Source organism: Xiphophorus couchianus, chromosome 7 (genome assembly GCF_001444195.1).
Source record: "Xiphophorus couchianus chromosome 7, X_couchianus-1.0, whole genome shotgun sequence".
Taxonomy (NCBI): Eukaryota; Metazoa; Chordata; class Actinopteri; order Cyprinodontiformes; family Poeciliidae; genus Xiphophorus; species Xiphophorus couchianus.
The window spans coordinates 29,391,772-29,414,032 of record NC_040234.1 but is presented as its reverse complement, the minus strand read 5'-3'; the positions used below and the strand labels follow the sequence as shown (position 1 = coordinate 29,414,032).

The 22,261-nt window shown below is 36.6% G+C and overlaps 1 protein-coding gene across 3 annotated transcripts in view; it reads right to left on the bottom strand.

Moving 5' to 3' along the window:
• The window catches only part of thsd7ba (thrombospondin, type I, domain containing 7Ba), a 204,651-nt gene that overhangs the window by 108,659 nt on the left and 73,731 nt on the right, over positions 1–22,261 (bottom strand). For all 3 annotated transcript variants that reach the window (XM_028024089.1, XM_028024091.1, XM_028024090.1), the window contains 4 exons: positions 8,901–9,759; positions 4,692–4,940; positions 3,165–3,334; positions 423–581 (listed from right to left, as the gene is read on the bottom strand). In XM_028024089.1, the coding sequence (XP_027879890.1) occupies positions 423–581; positions 3,165–3,334; positions 4,692–4,940; positions 8,901–9,759 (1,437 nt within the window). The remainder of the gene's footprint in view (positions 1–422; positions 582–3,164; positions 3,335–4,691; positions 4,941–8,900; positions 9,760–22,261) is intronic.

The following is a 22,261-nucleotide window of genomic DNA, read 5'->3' as shown; positions in this document are numbered from 1 at the left end:
GTAGGATATCTAAAAACTTTTCCTGAAGCACATTTTAAATGTCACTCTACCAAACATTAAAGAAATATAGTAAATTTGAGAGTCTGACTAAGAAGAAAGTTTTTAAAAACTTTCAAAATTCTTATTAATGTTATTCTGGCAAAATACTTTTGCAAACCTATAAACATGCATTTTTTATGGATTCTGTGCAAAGTGCATGTTTATTGTCCTCAAGGAGTTTAATTTTAACTATTCTTTTGAAAGAAACACTTGGCAATATTACAGTTGGTAATGCTGACACAAACAACTCCCACATACAGTACATCTGATGTAAAATCATTAAAGTGCCATTATCTGTTAAATTTCAATCTTTTTTCCCCCAAACTTTTGAAAAGCAAAGGTTTGTCTGTTTTCATGTCATCATTTGTTATTTTTTAACATACCTTTCTTCCCTTGGGGTTCTTTGCAGTTTTCATAAAGGCAGGCACTCCAGGGCGACCACTTGGACAGCAAGCACTGATGCTGGCAAGGAATGGAGCAGTTCTGAGCGGCCAATGGAGGATCATCTCCATCACACAGCCAAGCATTCACAGGCCTGGACACTGAACAAACAGAAAAAGAGCACACACAGAAGGATAAACCGTGCTCAACCAAAACCATACACATTCAGTTGTATAGTGTGTGTGTGAGTGATAGAAACTGCTGCCAGGTAATATGTTTAGGATTGGACTCGTAACACACATGTGGGCCAGGAGAGAGAGGAGAAGATCAAGAAACCTTGCTGCTGTCAGATTGAAAAGTATTGATTTAATTCAGTTCCGACTTGGAAGACAGGATAACATTTATTGTTAAAGGCTACCACTTCAAACTTTGCACACTGTGGCAAGAAGTTTAGCAAAGCTTATTAGAGAGTAACAAGTGAAAAGGCCAGAGGGGATCGCTCATCTGATGTCAGACTCAAGAGAACATAAAACATAGGGCAGTTGGCAACTGATGCGAAAACCAGGAGGTGTTAAATCAAGACATAGTGAAACCTTTATGACTAAGCAAGGCTGGCATCATCCAAAGATCACAGACAGCTGAACCACCGGTAATGAGCACCGACACGGGTCTCTGTCTCAGAGTAAAAGGGTACGTTTCTGCCTGTCCACAGCAGAGAGATTTCAATCTAATGTTCCATGGTGATGCAGCTTCGAACATCATTGAGAGGCAAATTTCCATTTAAATGAGAGCCCATAGAAAAATTACTTAATGTCCACAGAGCATTTTGCCATTTTACCCACCATAATTTACATGGTGTTTGATCTTCTATGTGAAAATGACATGCTTGTTTAAACACAGAGATAAAGTGCAGCAAAGATATTTTTACTTTGTTCCACAAATTGTTTTCATCTAACCAGAAAGAACTTCACATAAAGGCAAATGAACTGAGGGCTTACTGAATCAAATTGTAAGGCCTTCTTGTAACAAATCTATCACTTAAGGTGTTCATATTTCTCTCCAACATTGTTCAAAAGGATGGCTTCTCTCAAACACTAGGGCAAAATATAGATGTCTAAATTAGCTGCTTTTACTGACAAATTGTTTTATCCATTATGCAGGAAAGAGTGTGATTTGCAAAAAGAATAAAGGACCTTTCAATTGATAGTCATTAAAAGGGGCCCACTGTGCTTAATTAAAATGATAAATGGTTAATACTTATGGCACAGCCTGACTCTCCTTTTTTAATTATTCTCTTTTTCTTAATTTGTGGTCATTTATGAACTTTAGAATTAAGTACATACTTTTTATATGTGTATTGTATGATACGAACTAGGTTAGATATTGTTGAATTGTAATTATTATTTACAATTCAACAATAGTTACACAAAAAATGCTTACCATGATCTAATTTATCTAAGACAGAACAGCAATACTTATTCCTTTGGCTTATATATATATATATATATATATATATATACATGCCAAATTTATTTGGCAACTTTTTAGTGCTTTCTAGGCTGAATGTTTCACCTTATTGTTATGCTATTCGTTGTAGAGTAGCAGGAACATAAGAAGTTGATAACTTGACAACTATAGTTTGAAAATACTGTTGCATTAATAAGATTGTATTAGGTCGTGCTTTGGTTTCAATTGTTTTATTACTGTTTACGTTGTTTCAAGACAGTCAAATTCACCTTCATTGTACATCAGAAAAAGTGTACTTACACCTAAGGGCAATTTATTGTGACCACTTAATTTAATTTGTGTGTTTTTGGGCTGTGAGAGGAAGCTGAGATACCCAGACAAAACCCAGGCATACAAAAGAAGAACATGCAAACAGAAAGGCCATTACCTGGACTATAACACTTATTTTTCTTGCAAGGCAAAAGTTGTAATAATGTGTTTACCCTGCAGTCCAGGTTTACAATTGATACTCTAATCCAATAAAACAATTTGGGTTCTCTAAAGCATTTACGGTAAGTAAGCAATAATAAAAGCCTCTAATTGTTCCCAGAAAGTCTGGGCAACAACTGAATAAAAATTAATGGCTGCTTTTAAATTTAATCGCACAATTATTTTTTAAGATGTTTGGTTCATTTCAACAGGCTTTGCCACTGTGCATTCAGTTTATCAGTTTTCTGTTGAGAGTACAAAATATATTAATCAAGTAGTAAAGCACCAAAATTGTTAGGAGTTAAAGGGTTAATGAACTTGCTCTGAAAAATGCCCTGAACAGCAGCAGTGGATTCTTTTATTACAACATATAAAACAATGTAATTCAGGTGCATTTTTTTTTCTAGCACGTGGAATTATATCTTCTTTCTCTTTTGTTTTATGACTATTACCTGGAAAGATATTTAAATAAGATTGAAGGCCTGGGAATTAAACTGTTAGACTAAAGATTTGCTGTTTTATATGCAGAGCAGGGATCCCCTGTTGTTCAAAGCCTTCACTGTGGCACATTACATGCGACAGTAAATCATACAATGAATAAATTGAAGATACTTCAAATTTGCATTAGGACACACTTTAGAAGGCCTGTTTTCATACACATAACCAACTCTGTTTCTATAATTCACGTTGATGATGCAGATCACAGCTTTAAGTTTACATAAATTTCTGTTTCATAACAGTGGATATTTTTAGCCAATATGTGCTCCTGGGAAGTACTGGTTCAAATAGGATGAAGCTATTTGTCTCACCTTCCTTCTTGTAATGTGCTGCCAAATCATCAGGGACTTGAACACAGTAGGTCTTCCTGGTCTGGACTCCACCTCCACACAGCAAACTGATGTTTGCCCGCCGTCGATCCTGCTGGCCCAGTAAAGGTCGGATGCGGCATTCACCCCAGTCAGTGGTCCTCCAGGAGTACCTTAGTAAACACAACAAAGTGGAAATACAACGCCATGCAAAAGTATTCATACCTCTTGAACATTTTTATATATGTTCACTTTATAGCCACAAATATCAATGTAATATTTTGGGATTTTATGTAATATCCAACCCAGAATAGTGCCTAATTGCCAAATGGAAAAACAAGGATGCATTGTTTTAAAAGATACAGGATTTCACAAGCCAGATTTATGAAATGCACAACAGTCCTGTCAGCAGAATTTCTTACCTAATCTAATTCGCTACAGCTCATTCACAGTTACCATGGATCTTTAATTAATGTTCCCCTTGCCTGGCCACTCAGGTTAGGTAAATGGCTCTGTCTTGGCAATTGGTTGAACTGATTTTTTTTTACGGGTATCAGAGTCAAGGGGTCTGCCAGACCGTTCTTCCCTTCTTTCTCTCTTTCTTTTGGGAGAAGAAGCTGTGGAAACCATATTTTGTTTTCCTTCCACTTCACAACTATACTCTATATCATGTTGGTCTTTTACACAAAAAATCCCAAAAATATGCATTAAAGTATAGGTTGCAATGGTGAAAAGGTTCAAGTGTCACAGACCATTTAGCAAAGGGCTGGATAAGTGTTTTATGAAATTTACACCAGAGATGTTTTACATTTTGGTCTTTTAAAAGTAAATCTGCCATACAACCAGTAAACAAAGATTTAAATGAATGTGAATGAGAATAAACCATTAGGGGGGATTAACAACAATCAGTGTACACACAGGCTTCTTTCAGTTCATCAGAAGGAGGCTGTAATATTTTTTTTTGTTTTCAGAACTTTTAAATAAATGTTTGGTTTCAACTATGAAATATGCAACGATGCAGAAAGCAATAATATTTCAGGAGATTACTGGAACAACAGCCCCTAGTAATCTATCAAATGCTTAATTTCCGTAATGAGTTTTCCCCTAATCATGTAAATCCCCTGCTCTCAGGCACTCCATGTAAATTTAAAGGGGGAAAAAAACTAACTAGCAGAGAATGTAATTCTCCACTGAGTACTTTGTTCAGTGCTTGTTTTATTAGCTAAAACCTATTCTAACTTTAGTGCAATGAGAATCAGGCATCTTCTCCCTCCAAGTCAAAATAACTCATCCAGTCAGTTCTTACTGTTACTAGTCAGAGATAAAACTAGTTCAGTGAATAAAACAGCAAAAAGTACAAACTTGCTTCTTGTGAGCTTTGTGCCAATAAAGTGTTCAAATGAATCCAGATGTAGTAAATTAAGTAATACCAGCTATGTGATCTAAATATTGTAAACAGAAGATCATAGGTTAACAGAGTTCTGGTTTCTGGGTGCACTGAGCATAAAACCAAACATTTATTTTGAATACCTGGGACATTTTGGAAGTAAATCTCCTATGATGTTGCAGGCTTCCTTTTCTTCAAGTGCAGGACATTGTTTTCCTTCTCCATGTGGGATCTGTGTCATGATCCGAGTCCGGACGCGATACCCAGGAGACAGATCGGTGGATCGGCAGGTCTTTGAGCAGAAACTCCATGATGACCAATCAGAGGTTTGACAGTCTTTGGGCATTACACATGCCTGGAAGGTCAGGGGGGAGGTGTCCTTGGTACATAAACTGAAGATTGAGAAGACTTCATTACCAAGTCTGCCACCTTAAACAGGCTTTGATAAATTACATTAAACAATTTTAACTTCTGTTACAGTTTAGGCAGTGATAGACAATAAAGCAGATTCATGATCATGTTGTCTGCAATTTATTTTGTCTTCATTCAAGTGGCAGTATGTAACTTTTATTTAAGAAAGAAGCTTTTTGCATACTTGCCTAAACAGTCACTATGTTATGGCAGTATAATTACAGCATAAAATATTTCATTCAATTTACCTTGTTCCAATAAAGCATAATAAATGTGGTAATAAAGCAAGAAAATGTGCTTGGTGATTATTTCTTTGTTGTAACAATACTTCTAATGCAAACAATGTAATACTATTGGAAAGCCTCTTTATTTCCCCCTAGGTAAGGAGAATGTATGTGTGGCTCGAGCAGCAGAGTTGAGTTTGTCCATTATGTGTATTAAAACCTGTCAAATCGTCTGTGCTAACAACCTGTTCATCTGTTGACTTTTTATTGTTATACACACAGCCATGAGATGACATCACAATCTTTAACCATAACTTTCCATAGCTGAACAGAAACAAAACTGACATTGTTATGTCTGAACCTGAAGAATCAGCTATCACAGTTGCTCGCTCAAAAGAACAGAAAAATCTTTCCTAACTGAGACATTGTGATCCAAAGTTGCTCAAAACAGAAATGTATTAAAATATTTGCATGTTCCACTACTCATGTTGGCACAGATTTATTGTTTTCATCTATTAAGCAATGTTGTAGTAATTTGTATAGCAAATGCCTGAAATACATGACTAAAATGTGCCTGCACATTTAAAGACTAATTTGACTTCTATAATATAAAACAGATGTTTTTATTTATTCCTTAAAGGTTCTAGCACTGAGGATAGAATAAAAATATTAAGGATCATGAATTCAAATGCACATAGTAGCATGGGTTTTGCATTTAGTGTTTGTACAAGGACATGCAGCCCTTTTGCTACCGGCCTGCTAGTTACACTGAACTTTAATTATAGTGCAGACCCCAGGTGTAGTTGAGCTTTAAATGGATTAGTGGACAGATCTCATTAAGTAACATTTAAAATACCACATGCCTAGAGAATCTACTGAATCTGCTAGTTATACTGAGACCCATGAAGAACAAATTAACTCTGAAACATCCACTTCTGTATTTAAAAAAATAAAAATATCTGTTATTTTACTTTCTGTAAAAAGTCCACCTTTTATAAGAGATTCATTGAGCCAATGTGCTCCTTTAAATTTGTGAAACAAGTACATTTGTCACTAAATTCCTGTTTAAGTTCTTTAATTGGGCAATACAAATAATGAGGTTATTAAGATGTGAGCACACAGCATATTTAATTTTATATTTTGTAATTAAACCGAAGCTAAAGTAAAATAAGACGAGACTTATTTGGAAAAAGTACAAGCTAAAAAACTCCAAATGTATCTAATAGCAAAGCAAGTTAATGGATACTAAACTGCAAATGGTCCCTTTGTACAAAACCTGTAAATCCACTGAACTATTGAGAAGGATGACCTATGATTTTAAACTGAGTAAGATGTATGCTTCCTTGGTTCCTTGAATTCACAACCTGACATGGACGACCAAGAATCCACACTTAGGTTTAAAACCTCCCTTCCAAAACAGGCAGAAAATAAGAAACATTTCTTAGTGTGTATAACCTCAACAGTAAAATGATCAAAAACAATAACTATAATCAAAAAGACAGTGTTAAACTGAAATACTGTTTCTGATATGCTTGCCTGTATGGATGGTTGTCTGATATTGAGCTCAACAGCCACTCAAAGGTGTCACTGTACACCAAGAGTATTTAGTGGCATTTAGACAATACATCATAATATAGATGTAATGATTTTCCTCCCTTGATGTTGGGGGCAAAGAAATCATGACTGCGTGTGCGTGTGCTCCATTTTTGTGTTTAAATGTGTGCAGCAAAATCTATTCTTATCAAATCCAAATACCAGGGTCAGCTCAAAAAGCAGCGATTGAGGGGAGTACCACTTAACATTTAACACAATAATACCTCACCTCCCTGCCAACATGCTGCTGAAACACTAGCTCTCACATAATCTAGTTATAATGGAATAAATAACAGACATCTGTAAAAAGCATTTTGTGTTACTGAATCCATCCTTACATGAACAAAACAGCCAATAGAAACCATAGGGGATCACATACATTGCAAAAACAAATTCTTTAGTAAAGAAGTGGGTCAATAAGTATGTACATACAAAAGTGAGTAGGTGAGAAGATAAGTAAATACACTGCCAGGCTAAAAAAAAGTCACCACCTGAATTTAACTGAGCAAGTAGGTATGAGCTTCCTGTTGGATATTGTCATATAACGACTTCCAGCAAACAAGTTATTTAACCCCAGCTGATGCAATGAGTAGCTTTTCATTTCTTAAGCCCAGTCGAGTTGTTTTGTCCACATCAAGGTTCACTTGATTCGCACAAAACATCCGGATCAACAGGGGAGAAAGACTCTGGCCTGTTTAAAGCAACCAAATGTGTCCCCTTTTTAAGAGTCATCTTTTTTTGGCCAGCCAGTGAATTTACATTAGTCAACAAGATAAAGTAAGTAAACAGGTAAGTAAACAAGGACATAAATAAAATGAGGGAAATATGAAGTAAATAATTAAGTTCAAAATGGAGTCACGTGTAAGCAAACAGATTATTAAGCAGTGAGAGAAGTAGGTACATAAGAAAATCATGAAATAAATACATAGAGAACAAAATACGGGTAGGTAACATTGTAAGCAAGTTAAATGAGAAAGTAACCAACATTGCAAGCACTGAATAAGTGAATAAGCAAGCAAACAATCTACTTAATAAGTAATTAATCAATAAATAAGCCAGCAACATAGCAACTAAGCAATGATGTAATTAGATAAGAGAGACTATAATATAGAAAATAAATTTAAAAATAAGCCATTTATTTAGCCAACCAGACAAACACATTAAGCCTTTTTCTTAATTAATTTCACTTTTCCTCCCCAAATAAACTGTCATCAAGAAATGACCAATTCGAATTGAACACAAAGCTTCTAAAATAGGCAACTAAATTTTTAACAGATTCTTCATAATCAGGTGACAAATAAACATGCCCAAGTGTTCTTTTTTTACAAAGTAATGTGTCATTATATGCCACCTCTGCCTAGAATCTATCACAGTAAGTCATATATTTGGTTATGATTTGAAATTTGCTGTGTATAGAAGAGATAATGCTATGCTTTCTAGTTTTCTATGCATAAAATAATCTTAAAACCATTTTGCAAAACCTGTGGTTGATTCATTACAGCACAAAGTATCTAATGAAGTCAGAAGAAGCATGTTCAGATCTGTTGCATCGCTGCAGTAAAACATTTCAGTGTTACTTATCCTATTTGTCATATTCTGTAGTTATGCTCATTTTATGTGGCTGAGTGAGACAAGTCTTTTTAAATTACAGTCTTTCAATAATTGCTATATAAGGGTCAAGATCACATCTTATGGACCAATATATTCCTGACAAATAAATCAACGAGAGTAATGCTTGAATGAAAATTAATAGAGAATGATGAAAGCATCACACTGGAGATGGATCATGTTGGTAGAACTGCTATTAAATGATATTTACCGTGTGAAATAGGCAGTTTGCAGTCAATCATTTTGCTTACATTTTTTTTACCATATACATTTTTTAAATTCAGAAGAGTAGTAACAGTTGCTCAAACAGCTGCATAACAACAATGTATGTAAAACACTATCTCATATCTCATGTTAAACCTTGAAGAAGATGAACTATAGTACCAAACTGTAAAGTACCAGACTGATGCAACTCAGTACTAGCAAGGTGTACCTGATGAAGTAACCAATGAAAGTGATGTTTTCAAATGTGTAAAAAATGCATTTATAACAAAAAAAAACATACAGTCTTCTTACCTTAGCATAACGTTCTTGCCATCACTTCTCGCACAGCGTACATGTCGTGTCTGATATCCCACTTCTAGCTCCCATGACATGGGGTATCTTATGTGGGCTTGACCATGGTGGTACTGGTGATGACGGAATTGGTGGTGAGAATCCAATGTTTGTGTCGTGATAGAGTTGTTCTCATTGGAGCTAACACCAAAGTCCACTGTGGTCCTTCCATTTAAGACGGCATCCTTGTTATGGGGTAGTCGGCAATTACTCCAGGCCCCTACTTTAAGGCTGTACTGGTACTCCCCCTCTGCAACAGGGCAGTCAACAGAGTTAGTACAAGTCCTGGTCTCGGTTAGATTAGGGCAGTTAGCCCCTCCATACATCGGTGCGGCCAGGACGTGTCTAGTCCGATGCTGTAGACCAGCACTGCAAGTTTTACTGCAACTCGACCATGAGGTAAAGTCTGAAACCACACAGTCCTGAGGGCAGGGGATGAGGCAGGCCTGCTCCACAGGAGGCTTCTGGGAAAAGAACTCGCATATCCTTATGCTGACAGTGTTTCGATTGGAAGTGCGAACACAGTGGATATTGCGCCTCTGAATGCCATGCTGTGCTGTAATGCACTCAGTAGTCCTCATCTTGAGTTCATTAGAAAAGAAAGGGACAAGAACACAAGCCCCCCAGTCAGAAATCTCCCACTCAAAAAGATCTTGGTGCCAGTTGCAGACCTTAAAGCATTGCCTTTTGCTTTCTGGTTTTTCCACATGCTGGCAGTGCGAGTTATGGGTAGTCCAGCCCTCCATGTGGACACACCATATCGTCCTTGTCTGAACCCCACCTGAGCCACACACCTCCCCTATACACTGACCCCACGAGCCTACAAAAAAGAAGACACAGAGTACATTTTCATTAAAAACGTGTGCTTTGGGGAAGTGGAAGAGAAGAGAGCAATGATTTAAATTGCAGGTATCTGGAGGTTTGCAATCACGCCCAATTCAAGGCCATTCACTTAACCTCAATGATTGCTTTTTTCATGAACTGAAGAAGGAACACAAAGTAATCAAACCGGTGGCAAACAAATACAAAAATACAAGGTCAGTTTCTTAATCACAAGGACTTAATTTATTGGATCAATATGTTAGACTACCACAGGTATTAGTCTTGTTATATTTCTTAAGTGATATTGCCATATTCTTTCCAAAAACCTCAATATATTTGCAAACATGGAAACTATGTCTTTCTATTAGTAACTAAATCTTTAGCATGAAACTTCGTGGATGTTGTGCATGGCACACAAGTAATTACCGACTTGGGAGCAAAGAGCATTCAATAAAAGTGTGATCAAAGTTCATAATTTCTCTCTAATATGGTTTAGAGCACACCATTAGCGACTTCACTATGTTAAAAGCTCTTGCATATTTTCAATAAAGAGCAAGTTATGTAGCGTAGCTTTCTCTTAAGATTAAGTTTTTCTTCAATTTTTCAACATTTTGTCCCACTTCAGTCACAAACCATAATGCATGTTTTGCAGTTTTATGGGGTTGACGAACACAAATTTGTTAACAATTGTCAAATGAAAGAACTATAATAGATTAATCCAAATTATTTCTTTTTTAATTCAAATATGAAAAGTGTGGAGTGGGCGTGTAGTTGGTTTCTCTCACACCTTTTTTTTAGGTTTTCTTCCAGAGCTATAATGTTTCTGTGTTGTTCAGAGTTGGTTTTGCATATAACACTGCAAAATCTTTGATATAGGCATGTGAATATTGCATTCATACATTCAGTATTACGATCTTTGTGTTTACATATAAACTAATGAGGCGTAATTTTGTGATAAAATGTCTAATTGCGTGTTGTTTCACATTTTTTGTCAAAACAGTGCTGATCAGTGATAGAAATCACTCAGAAATGGCTCAAACTATTTTAAAAAGTTCAGGTTCCAGTAGCTTCTTTGCTTGCTCAGACTACATGCATCAGTGAGTCATGGTTGCCCGTGATCCTGTCAAAGGTTCATCACTGTACTCTTCTTGGATCACTTTTGATAGACGCTGACCCCTGCAGCCTGGGAAGACCCTGAAAGAACTCTAGTTTCAGAGATAAATTGATTCATCACAATGATTCTCTTGACAGCCCCAAAGAAATACAGAATGTTCACATGACACATTATCACATGGTGGAGATAATGTGTCCTATTTACTACCCATCAATATCCTCAGCCAGTGTAACTTCAAGCTGAAAACAAATACTTGCCCACAGTCGTGGTCAGTAGAGCCTTTCATAAAATGTTGTACAATCATACCAACAGTTAGAATAAAAACCAAAACATGAAGAAAAAAAAAATGACAGAAAGACAAAAACAGATTTTCGCTAAAAGCTACAAAATACCAAAAGTGGTGTCAATGGTTCAGCTGTCAACTGACCTGAAAGACTTTTAGTGTAGCAGAAAACTGAATGCACCAGCAAGGAAGGGTAAACTTTTGTTTTGGCAAGGCTATAAAATTTTTAATATTAAGCTGGAGCGATCCCAAAAAGGACATTTTTTATGCAATGTAAGCAGACCCTTTTTTCCCCCTACACTTCCAGGTGCTAATTCTAGAAGATTCAACCGTTCCTCACTATCACAAAGTTGCCAGCCTTCACTTATTCTCTTTTAACGTGTCGTCAGTTTAAGCTGCATGTCATACAAATGAAAAACTGCTGTATACCCAGTTTAAAACATATTCACTTATGAAAACACTCATTCAAGTAAAATGCACACACGGTTAATTTACAACTTACCATGGCAACTTTATATTTAGATATTTTCCATTATATTTGGCTGATGATGTGGTTGTGGTGAACCTCTATTGGACTTGGCAGTTGCCGGTTAGTAGCATCAGCTTTTTCGTGACAGGGGTCTGGTTGTTTAATTTTTTAAATCTGCTGTACAGAGGAAAGCAGAATGTGGGCAGAGAGGAAACAAAACTGCTGATACATTTTCTGGAAAAACTTCTGTCAGCTTTGAACTGGATCTTGGAATGTGCTTCTTGCAGGAGTTGAAGCTGACCACAGACTTTGACAGAATGTGGAAACTGTTGAATATTTTACACGGATATGCAAGTGAAGTTATGGGAAGAAAATGTGAACAAAAACAGGTGAAAGTAGGTACAAAATTGTACCTTTTCAGCAAAAGCTTGTGGTCCTTCAAGTAAAAATAAAACTTTACAGGAAGTGATCATAATTCTGCCACTGAGAAACCTTGTTTCTTCAACTGCAATTCTAATAAACAGAGATCACTAACTGATCGTGTACGCAATACCTATTGAATACTAAGACATTTTTGTTACCATTAATTGGTTGGACAAATTTACAGATTCATGGTTAAACATCTGCCTAATGTATAACATAAAACAAAAAAGGACGATAATTCCTGTTGAATAAAATTTTACATTAAACTGTTTGACCTTTTGTCCTTGTACTTAAAAGAAATGGACCAATCATTGTTTGAAACCAAAAAGCTCTGATCAATTTGCTGATATAATGTAGTTATATATGTCAGTCTTGTTCATTTCTCAACCACTTATTTTGCAGCCGGCCGTGAAAATGATAATTTGATTCATTTCTTCTAATTGGAATCAAATTGGTGTAATAATGAGATCCTACTGCTTCGTAAATTGGTTTTGAATGACAACACACTGAAACTGCTCTGAGTTTTGTGTGCCAGAGAAATCTGCTGTTAACACTTTGTTTCCAGGCTGAGAACTAACATGATAAAACAGCTTGTTGAGAAATCCAACAGTGCAGAATTATTGCACAAGTTCATTAAAGCGTACAGCTGAATTTTCTTCCTCCTGGCTTTGCAATATTAATTAGAGTAACAACAACATTAATGCACTCTTGCTGTAAAATATACAATGACATTTGTGGGTGGAAAATTGTGAAGATGTGATTTTAAAAAGATATTTGAAAAGATTTTATAACCCCAACAGCATTAGTTTCAGTGAGTCATTTTTTTAAAATAGTTGAATAAAACACTATATGGATTTAATGTTTTCCCAAGTTTGAAAGTTTTGGTTTGGCAAAGGTATAAATGATTTACTGTAACTCAAGCTATCAATAAAAACTGATCTGAATCTGGACGAAGAGCAAAGAAGGGAACATTTAACACAATGGTGCTCAGTTTATGTAAACTTTAAACTTAGGTGGACAAACACTAATAATTACATATATATTACTTTTCGATTTTTTTTCTTACATTTTCAATACATAATTCAGACATTCTGTTTATATTATGGCCTTTTTTTTCAAAAGTTAAGATTTTAGTTAGTACTCCTCCTCAGTCTCCAAAAACATAAAAATTTCTAATCAGAAAAAACTGACAGTCCAAGCAGGGACAAGGGGGGGTGGGGGGGGGGTGCAAGCTTTTCATATTCTCTCTTATAATTTGAAGCATGCTTCTGCTATAAATTGCTTTGAAAGTAGGTAAAATGTATCATGCAGAAATCTCAAACCAATTATTGTCTGGTCTGTAATTTATGGTCCACACTGTAAAGTTGCAATTTTCCTATTATTCAGAAACATAATATTAACCATTATGTTTTACAATTAAGTTGTGCTGTGGATGGTATTTTACAAGGTAGCAGCAGAATTACAATATCCTTCCTTGTGAGACTTGCCTTTGAAAAGAAAGACTGGCTTTTCAAAAAAGAATGCATATATTTTAAAATAAACCTGTTTATTTTAGGCTTCTTTAAAAATAGAAATCAGATTTTACACAAGACAGAATTCCCTGTCTTAATGAGGTGATAAACTTCATTAAAAGTAAGGCCAAAGAAAAACATAAACATAGTTGGCTGGTAAACTAGACAAACATTGCATTCCATTCTCATAGTGCTTATAAGGACATACAGTTCAGGTCAGAACAGTATGTCAGAACACTGTGTCCATAAAAACCTTAATAGTTTACTATTTTGATATCACTTGCTTTATTCATGCAGATTATCTACAAATTTTAATATTTAAAATTACCTGACATAATTCTGACTGGATATTTGACAACTCCCCTCAACAGAAAAGGTAGAACTTATTTAGATTGATTGCTTCCTGGCACTGACATGATGTTATAGGTACAGTCCATGAATTTTCAGTTGGGTTAGTCAGAGCTTTGGTGAGGTCACTCCAGACACTTCATGCGAATCTGAGATATTCCACATAAAACAGCACTGATATACAGTATGTGGGATCATTGCTTAAAATTTCTTGATAGTAATTTGACATGAGTTGATCATTTTTAGGGCAATACTCCATCTTCTTTAACAGCTTTCTTTACCTTTTTACAACGCAATAGTATATCTGAAATTAAAACTTATTCCAAGCACTCTGACTACAACCCTTGGCAACAAGTACAGAGTTTTAACGCCTCAGTTTCACTCCTCCAAACACACTGTTTTGTCACTGTGGCCAAATATCTCAGTTTCTATTGGCTTTGATAACACTTTTTTTCCATACAGCATTTGGCTTGTCCGCACATGTAGCAGGAGTTTTTAACTAGCAGCTGTATGTTTTGGATCAGCACTTCTCAACCCTCTCAGTTGTTCCAAGAGGACAATGATCCTCAACACACATCACGACTGCTTTTGGAACAGATATGGTAGGCTAACGTTAAGCTCTGAACTCAGCCTTGTGAGAATTTCTGGACTCTGCCTAAAAACTGGATTCATGACAAGAATCCAACCAACCAAATCAAAAAAACTCAATTCTGTCAGGAGGAGTGGTCTAATATTCAGTCAGATTTCTTATGGAAGTTTGTTAATGGCTATAAAACGTATGCGACTGAGGTGCAACTTGCTAAAGTTTTTTTAAACAAATAATAGCAGAGGTGTATGCATATTTGAGACATATAATTTGATGCTGTGTGTATTAGAGAAAATGAAAGCTGTATTAATAGTTCAAATGCAGCATTGAAATTCCCAAACAAATGACACTCAGGCTGATGAGAAGCGCATGCAAACCTCTGAACAGAAGCCTAGTTAATTTGGAAAAGGCTAAAACATTTTCAGAAACAACAAAAAACATTATTCCAGTTTTGTTGTGTGAACTTCAGTTGATTCAATGTCAACAGAAACTATTTGTTGACATCAAAAAAAAAAAAAAAACCCAACTCACTGCTGTTTGAACAAACATGAATGTGTTGTTTGTCCAAAGAGAGGATCACTCCAATTTAACTGTTAAAATGGCTTCATGTTTTGAACAAAAACATCTTTGGACACATTTTACTTTAGATGCCAGTCCAAAATTTAGCTCAGAAAGTGAGGTCATTGCCATGAAAGGGACACAAAAGGAATCCTTGAACTATAATCTAAATACAGACATGAAAAGCAGTTCTTCAAAATAAGATGAGTCGCACATTACAGCGTAGCTCAAAGCTTTCTTCAGCTCAGTAGCACCACCCTTATGGTCACTCCTTTCTGATAAGCAACCTTTCATCATCAGGAACACCTTTGCTATTGCTGCTGGTTTCAAACTGTGCTAATTATGAGTGTGCGATTTATGGAGGTGTGATGTGGGATGATTTGACTCCCAGGGGAGTCAACAAACACAAGTACCAGAGAATCTCTTACGCTCTGAATAATCACTCTCTTGATCTGTCGGCATCAGCATCTGTTGACCCCTCAGGAGGAACCAGTCCCCCACAGCTCCTTCGTTTCTGCCTTATGCGCACCCCAGGGGGGTCTCTGGTACCCAAGGGGGAGGCTCTGCTAAATTTACTATTTATTTTATGTCCGCAAAGCAGAATTTAAATGGGAGGGCAACAGGGTGTGCAGACCTTGCTGCAAAACAGGAAAAGACTGAAATTAAACGCGGCTCCTGGAGCGTGACTAAACACGAATTGTCCTTTTCAGCAAGGTTTGGCTGAACACTTAAGCTGGATAAATTGCACCAAAAGGCTGTAAAATAACAGCAAGCAGCACAACAAAAGCAATCTCCACTGCACATTAAAACTAGATAGATCACGGCGGAGAAGATGCAAACAAACGAAGAGTAAACTTTCAGCAAGCGGTGCAGCGCCAAAAGAAAACCAATCTCTCACTGTTAAGTCTTATGCCTCTCTGATCCCTTTAATTACATTTTCTCAAAGCATCAGTGAGGGAGGTCCAGTGAATGATTGGAGGATTTTAGGGTTTTTATCTTACTGCTTATGCTTCCTGATGTTTCTGCACTTCCATTTTATTGTCAGTTGAAATAAAACAACAGAAATTCTGTCAATACAAACACATTAATACATCAAACATTAATGTACTGCTATCCTGTCCAGTTATAACCTTCCCTAATGACCACTGGAGACATGGATCAGCTCCCATGTGACTCTGCAATTATAAGGACATTAAGATATGTTCATGCTTTCACAGACAGTAAGGTAAGTTTTTCTACTTATATTTGTACTGTTGTAAAGGAAATGTAGCTGTAAGCTAATGCCCCCCTCGCTCGCAACAGACAGACTGGTCTAGGAGTTAGTCTTTCACTCCCCCAAAGCAGGTAAACACACCTAAAATGAAATCATTCGGCGGTTGACCTCATGGTTCCAGAATCCACCACAAGAAGAAAACAGGCCGGTCGAGTCAGAGGCATGATTTGGTCAATCTTTAATCGTTGGTTGGGAAAGTTTGGGTCACAGCATCCGAGGATGTGATCCACACACTTAACTGCCTGCTACATTCCTGTAAACTTTAATGAAACAGTATCCTCCTGCCTTACTTATCAGGATAATACACCCTGCAATAAGACAAAAAACATGCCGAAGAGAGTTTCAGGTGTTTCCTCGGTCAACGTTCACACAGCAGGTCTTGATGCTCAAAGAAATCAACTTTTTGTGTGGTAGTTCATACTGCTGAATGATGTGAATGGCTTATGACCCACAGGTGTAGAAGAACATAGATGTCACACAGCAGCGCAATGTTAAAAACGTAATAATGGATGCTGCTGTCGGTGGATCTATTTTAAAGTTATTCAGCAATGTTAGTTGCCTGTGTTGTCACAAGATAATGACAAGATGAAGGAAGCTAAAACAGTACCACGCATGGCAATGGCACCATTTTTTGGGAGGGTAAAAAGATTAGAATCAGGCCATTCAGACTGCCATGAAAAAGTCAGATAAGGGTCTGATTTGCCTGCTGCATGTACAAAACCTTAGGCTCCACATTTCCCAGATCCAAATCCAATAGAGCAACTTTGGGATTTTCAGACCAAACAAGTTCAATCCATGAAGACCCTGACCTAAAGGACAAACCTTTACATCATATCAAATCAGAACAGAGTGCAGGACCTCACAATAACAGCATAACACTTTTATCGGTTGTGTTTATTTTGTTTCTTGTGTTTATGTCGCTGTTTCTACAGTTCTCAAACGCCCATTTGCTGCATTTACTGAGCATCCACCCTCACCTTCTCCCCTTGAGCTTGAATGTTTGGATACATGCTTCCTTTGTCACAGCAGTTTTTAATTAAATGATACGTGTGCTGCCGAGGCCTTATGCGCAGAGCCCTCCCCCATGCCACACACCCTCAGCTTTAATTTATGAGTGATGAGGTGCATCGTCAATTACAGCATTCATGTTTGTAGAAGTTCATAAGATTATCATCAGGAAGTCGATCCATCTCCAAAAGACCTGATTCAGCTCATTCAGAACAGCTTTTTAAATGGAATGTTAAAAAAAGATGCAAAATGAAAGATAAAATATATAATCGGAGAACAAAAAATACATAAATGTTTTACAGTAGCCAGTTTCTAAACGAGAAGGAAAGCTCCAAACTCTTTCATGACAGATATGGTAAATTAATGGTGATATGCAGTCTTGTTTTTTTGCATCACATATAGAGGGATGCAGTGTTAGCTTTCCCCCACAAAGGGTTTTACATAAAGGCCAAAAGGTTCATTTTTGGTTTCCACTAACCAGACACTTCCTTACACATTTGTTGTTACTCCTATGTTACCCTTTCAACAGTGACATATTGTGTAGTGTATATTTTAAAATTACGATATTTGTTATCTTCTTGTAACTAATGTAAAACAGTATATAACGTGAATAGCTCGAGGTAAGCAGGTGATATTCTTCAAAAAGAGTCAAAACAGCATGGTAATCCTTTTTTTTCCCTCCGAAGAGTTTTTTAGGTGCTAGTGGCTCGTATTTTTTGACAGTAGGCAGACAGGAAGAAGGGTGAGGAGAGGAGGGTGAACATGCGGCAAAGGTCGCCGGGACCGGGAGTCGAACCCGCGACGTCCGCGTCGAGGACTAAGGCCTCCAAACGTGGGGCGTGCTAACCCTCTACACCCCAGCATGCTAATGTTTTCATCATGCAAAAATTTTATTTTTCTCAACATTGTTTTTTAGGTTTGTTAAATATTAAGAGCTTTGTATGTCATCAGCATCAGAACGCTTAAAATCTCAAGCTCAGCCATGTTTGGAAGAGTAAACAGCTGCTGATAAACCACCTACCCCTGATGTGATTCAAACTTCACAGAAGTATGGCCTGAAGGAACAGTGTTTCTAAGAATAATCACACTCGCTGAAAAACAACAACATTGTTCTTCTTATGGCTTGGAACAATGCTGTTTGTTTAGCTCTGGTTGAAGAAGCTCCACCAGGGGCCTTACTTACTTACGATATTTGACTCTTTCTTGTAAAATAAGACTCTTAAGAAAGTAACAAATAAACAAAATAGTTTCTTGTTTTATTTTATTTTACTGGTATGCATCTATTAGGATTGCCTTTGTATTCTTAAAATAATCTGTACTGCACTAATTGATCCTTATGTAACATTAATTTATTATGAATTGAACAGAACCTCATGAGTCATGTTCCTGCAGCATCAGAAGGTTTTGATTTCTTTCAAATTATAATTTGCACTGCATTTAAAAGTGACCCTTTTAAATGAAATCTCTTGTTTTGCTGGACATTTTTCAACTTGACTTTCCTTAAGTTCTGTTTTTCTTTGGGTATTTACTCTGTCCGTGTAACTTTTGCCCCAGCAGTGGGCCGTCAGAAAGGTTTCAGATGGAGACTGCTGGAAACACAGGTTCATTTTTGTTAAGTCAACAAAACAAACGAGCGAAGGCAGGTGTAAAAATGTTTCGGCAGTAGGCATGAACATTATTTTCCCAGGGTTCTGTGACAAACATCTTGGACTAACTCACTCCTGGGTAGCCGACTCCTTGAATTTTAATGAGTGAGCCAGACTGTTCATCATAAGGGCAATATTTCAGTGCTCTCAGATGGTTTTTGCCAAAGATTTACTTTAAAACTAATTTATTCATAATAATTAGAGAGGACTAGAACTCAAATATAGACACAGTCCAAAATTTACATTCTCTCACCAGTGGTATGAATGTCATATTAATTTTTAGATGTTTATGATTTATTTGATTCCAAAGGACCAATCCAGAAGAGTCATAATAGCTTGCTTTAAAAAAAAACATACATTTTGAGTTATTGGAACTAGTGGAAGCCAGTGAAACACCCAACTGTGTCCAAGTTTCAAACGTTCAGTCGACAGTGACTCAGTGGGTAGAGAAGTTGTCTTGCAAATGAATACTTAAAGGTTTTATTCCAGCTTTCTTGTGCCACATGAGTATTTGGGCATGTGCACTGACTGATGGCACCCTTTGAATTTTGTTGTCCTTGTGACAATGACAATAAAGATTTATCTTATCTTATCTTATTTCCTCTCACAAAGCTTAAACAAGACACTTAACCCTAAGTTGCCTGCAGTTCTGTCTATGGACAAAAATATGCATATGGCTGGGTGAAGTTGACTCCAGTGTAAAGCACCTTGCATTGTTAGAATAGCTAGAAAAGCCAAATATAAATTCAGTCCATTTGTCTTTTACTCAAAGAGACATAAACGGAAAGCTTACGATGTTCAAGAACGATCCAGGAACCATCAAGATTATAACAAGCCGGAACCTGCTGGGACACAAAGGTCAATGAACAGCATTTGGTCAGATCCAAAATCGACACCTTCAAGCTCCACTTAAACATGCAGCTCCTCACAAGTTCAAGTAAATTTTTTAAAATGTATTTTATGATCAAAGACTAAGGTCGGCCACAGCTAAAGCAATTATGCCACCATAATTACCAGGTAATTTTTCAAAAGATAAAGTAAGATGACATTAAGCTTCTGAATGGCCCCTACTTCATCCCTATTAAAAATGTATGGACTGTGCTCAAAAGTTGTACCAGCAACCAACCAACTTAAATGACCTATTGTGAAAGAGAAATATTCAGTCAAAAATGTGCAGGACTTGACTGCACATTTCTGAAGCCACATGGTTTCTCTATAATTTACAGAGACATTTGACCAAATATTAGCGGGGGTGGGAATCTAAATATGTTTTGTACATAAATCTGTATGTAAAGGCTTGACAAAACATGGTCTACTAAACATCAGTGATAAATTCTTACTCCACTATAACCCTGTTTTTAGAAAAACTATTAAAAGTTTATGTTGTTTTTCAAGTCAATATTAAAAAGAAGTGGTCAAATAAATCATTAAAATCCCCAAAATTAAAATGGCATTTATGCAAACCTCTAACTGAAAATAGCTGGTTAAAAATTTGTGTCCGTTCAATTTTTTTCTCCTGTGAGCTTCCTAACGTTTTTAATTTTATCAAAGCACAAAAACATAATTCTTAAAGCAATGAAAAAAATTATCAATAACTTAGTTATGTGCAAAATTATATAATCAAGGAGTTAGCTTCTTTTATACTCAAGCAGTTATTGAACGTTTTTTTTACACTTTTTTAGCTTGAAATATTCTCATGGTGAAATTTAGAATAAGCTCAAACAATGGTGAATACATTGAAAAAAATATATATTGTTTTTCCCCTTCTGTGCCATTGCATTAATGCTAAGCATGGATTGGATGGCCTTTTAGGTTCTATTCAGATACATTAGCCCAACTTCGAATGTATGTTGGCAAAAACCTTTCAGGAATTAAAAAAAAATTTTAAAACAGTGCACACTGTGTGTAATTCTAAGACATAAAAAGTTAGCGAGGAGCAGTCAGTTGTGTGATATGGCTCTGCAGTGATCAGAATCTTTTTTCAGTGTAACTGCGTGTCTCATGTGGTCTTCTCGAGTCCCTACACTGGTATGTGCAGGGGTGACAAGTAATTGGATGGGATGTCATTCACTCCTGTGTTTCACTGCCTTTTGCTGACCTGGGAGTTCACTTCTCTAAGCACAGGAGCTGAACTAATGGCCATACCTGTAAGCAGCAACTTGAGGGGGAAGACCCTGGTGTTATGATTTTGCAGGCGACCGGGCCATTACCGGACAGAGACAAAGTGAAAGTACAACATGAAGAGTGCAATATATTTATTATTCTGAAAATAGTTTTCAAATTCAATGTTGAGTTCATGCCAACTGTCTAAATTCATACCCAAAGGGAGGTTATGTGTAAAACACTCACTTCTTTGCTTAACATAACAGATTAATTTTTTTTATTATGTTTTATTGGCTTTTTAATAACAGATCCAGATTATCTGCCAAAACTATCAATAATCTTGTATTTAGTTCCATCCATCTTCCTATACGTTTTAACTACTTTTTAGTACTGATGAGAAAATGATCCCGCAGACCAATGGTGCCGCCACCATGTTTACTGTTGGGAGCTGCATGTTAAGTTCTTGCATCTACCAAACAGAATATTTTTCATTTCTGCACAAAAGTTCTGCTTTGATCTCATCTGATCAGAGCTTTTTCCTTCATATGTTTGCCATCTCACTTCAGCAATTTGATAATTGCTGAATTCGCCTTCTCTTCCGTACAGGCTAAATTTGCAGATTGTAAGACAAATGGTTATTCTGACAAAGATTTCTCCAAATTGAGTTGTGAATCTTGGCTGCTTCTCTGATCAATGCTTTTCTTTCCCTACAGGTTATGTGTAGTTCACACGGCAGGATTAAAATTCTTAGTTGATTTGAAAAGAAAAAAAGTCATAGATATAAACAGGTCCTACAGTGTGTAGTGTACAGCCACACAACAAATTCAACACAACAAACCAACAGATTTCACTCTCAAACATTCAGATGTCAGATGGAGAATCTCGCCAGAGATCAAACACGAGTTCAGAGTAAATAAACATGGCTGACAAAGAAGCAATAGTCAGTTTTTAACAGATTAAAAAAAAAAAAAAAACACCAAAAAGGAAGTCCAGAAAGTGCATTTTAATGCATTCAATGTTCGGTGAACACAATGGACATTGTGTTTACTGGAACACAATTGTACACAATATGTTCACTGGACTTTCTGGCAGTTTTGCCTGTATTTTTGATTTCTCTCTGTGTTTCCATCACTTTCTGAAAACTTAACGTCACATTCACCAGACTACATGCTTGTTTG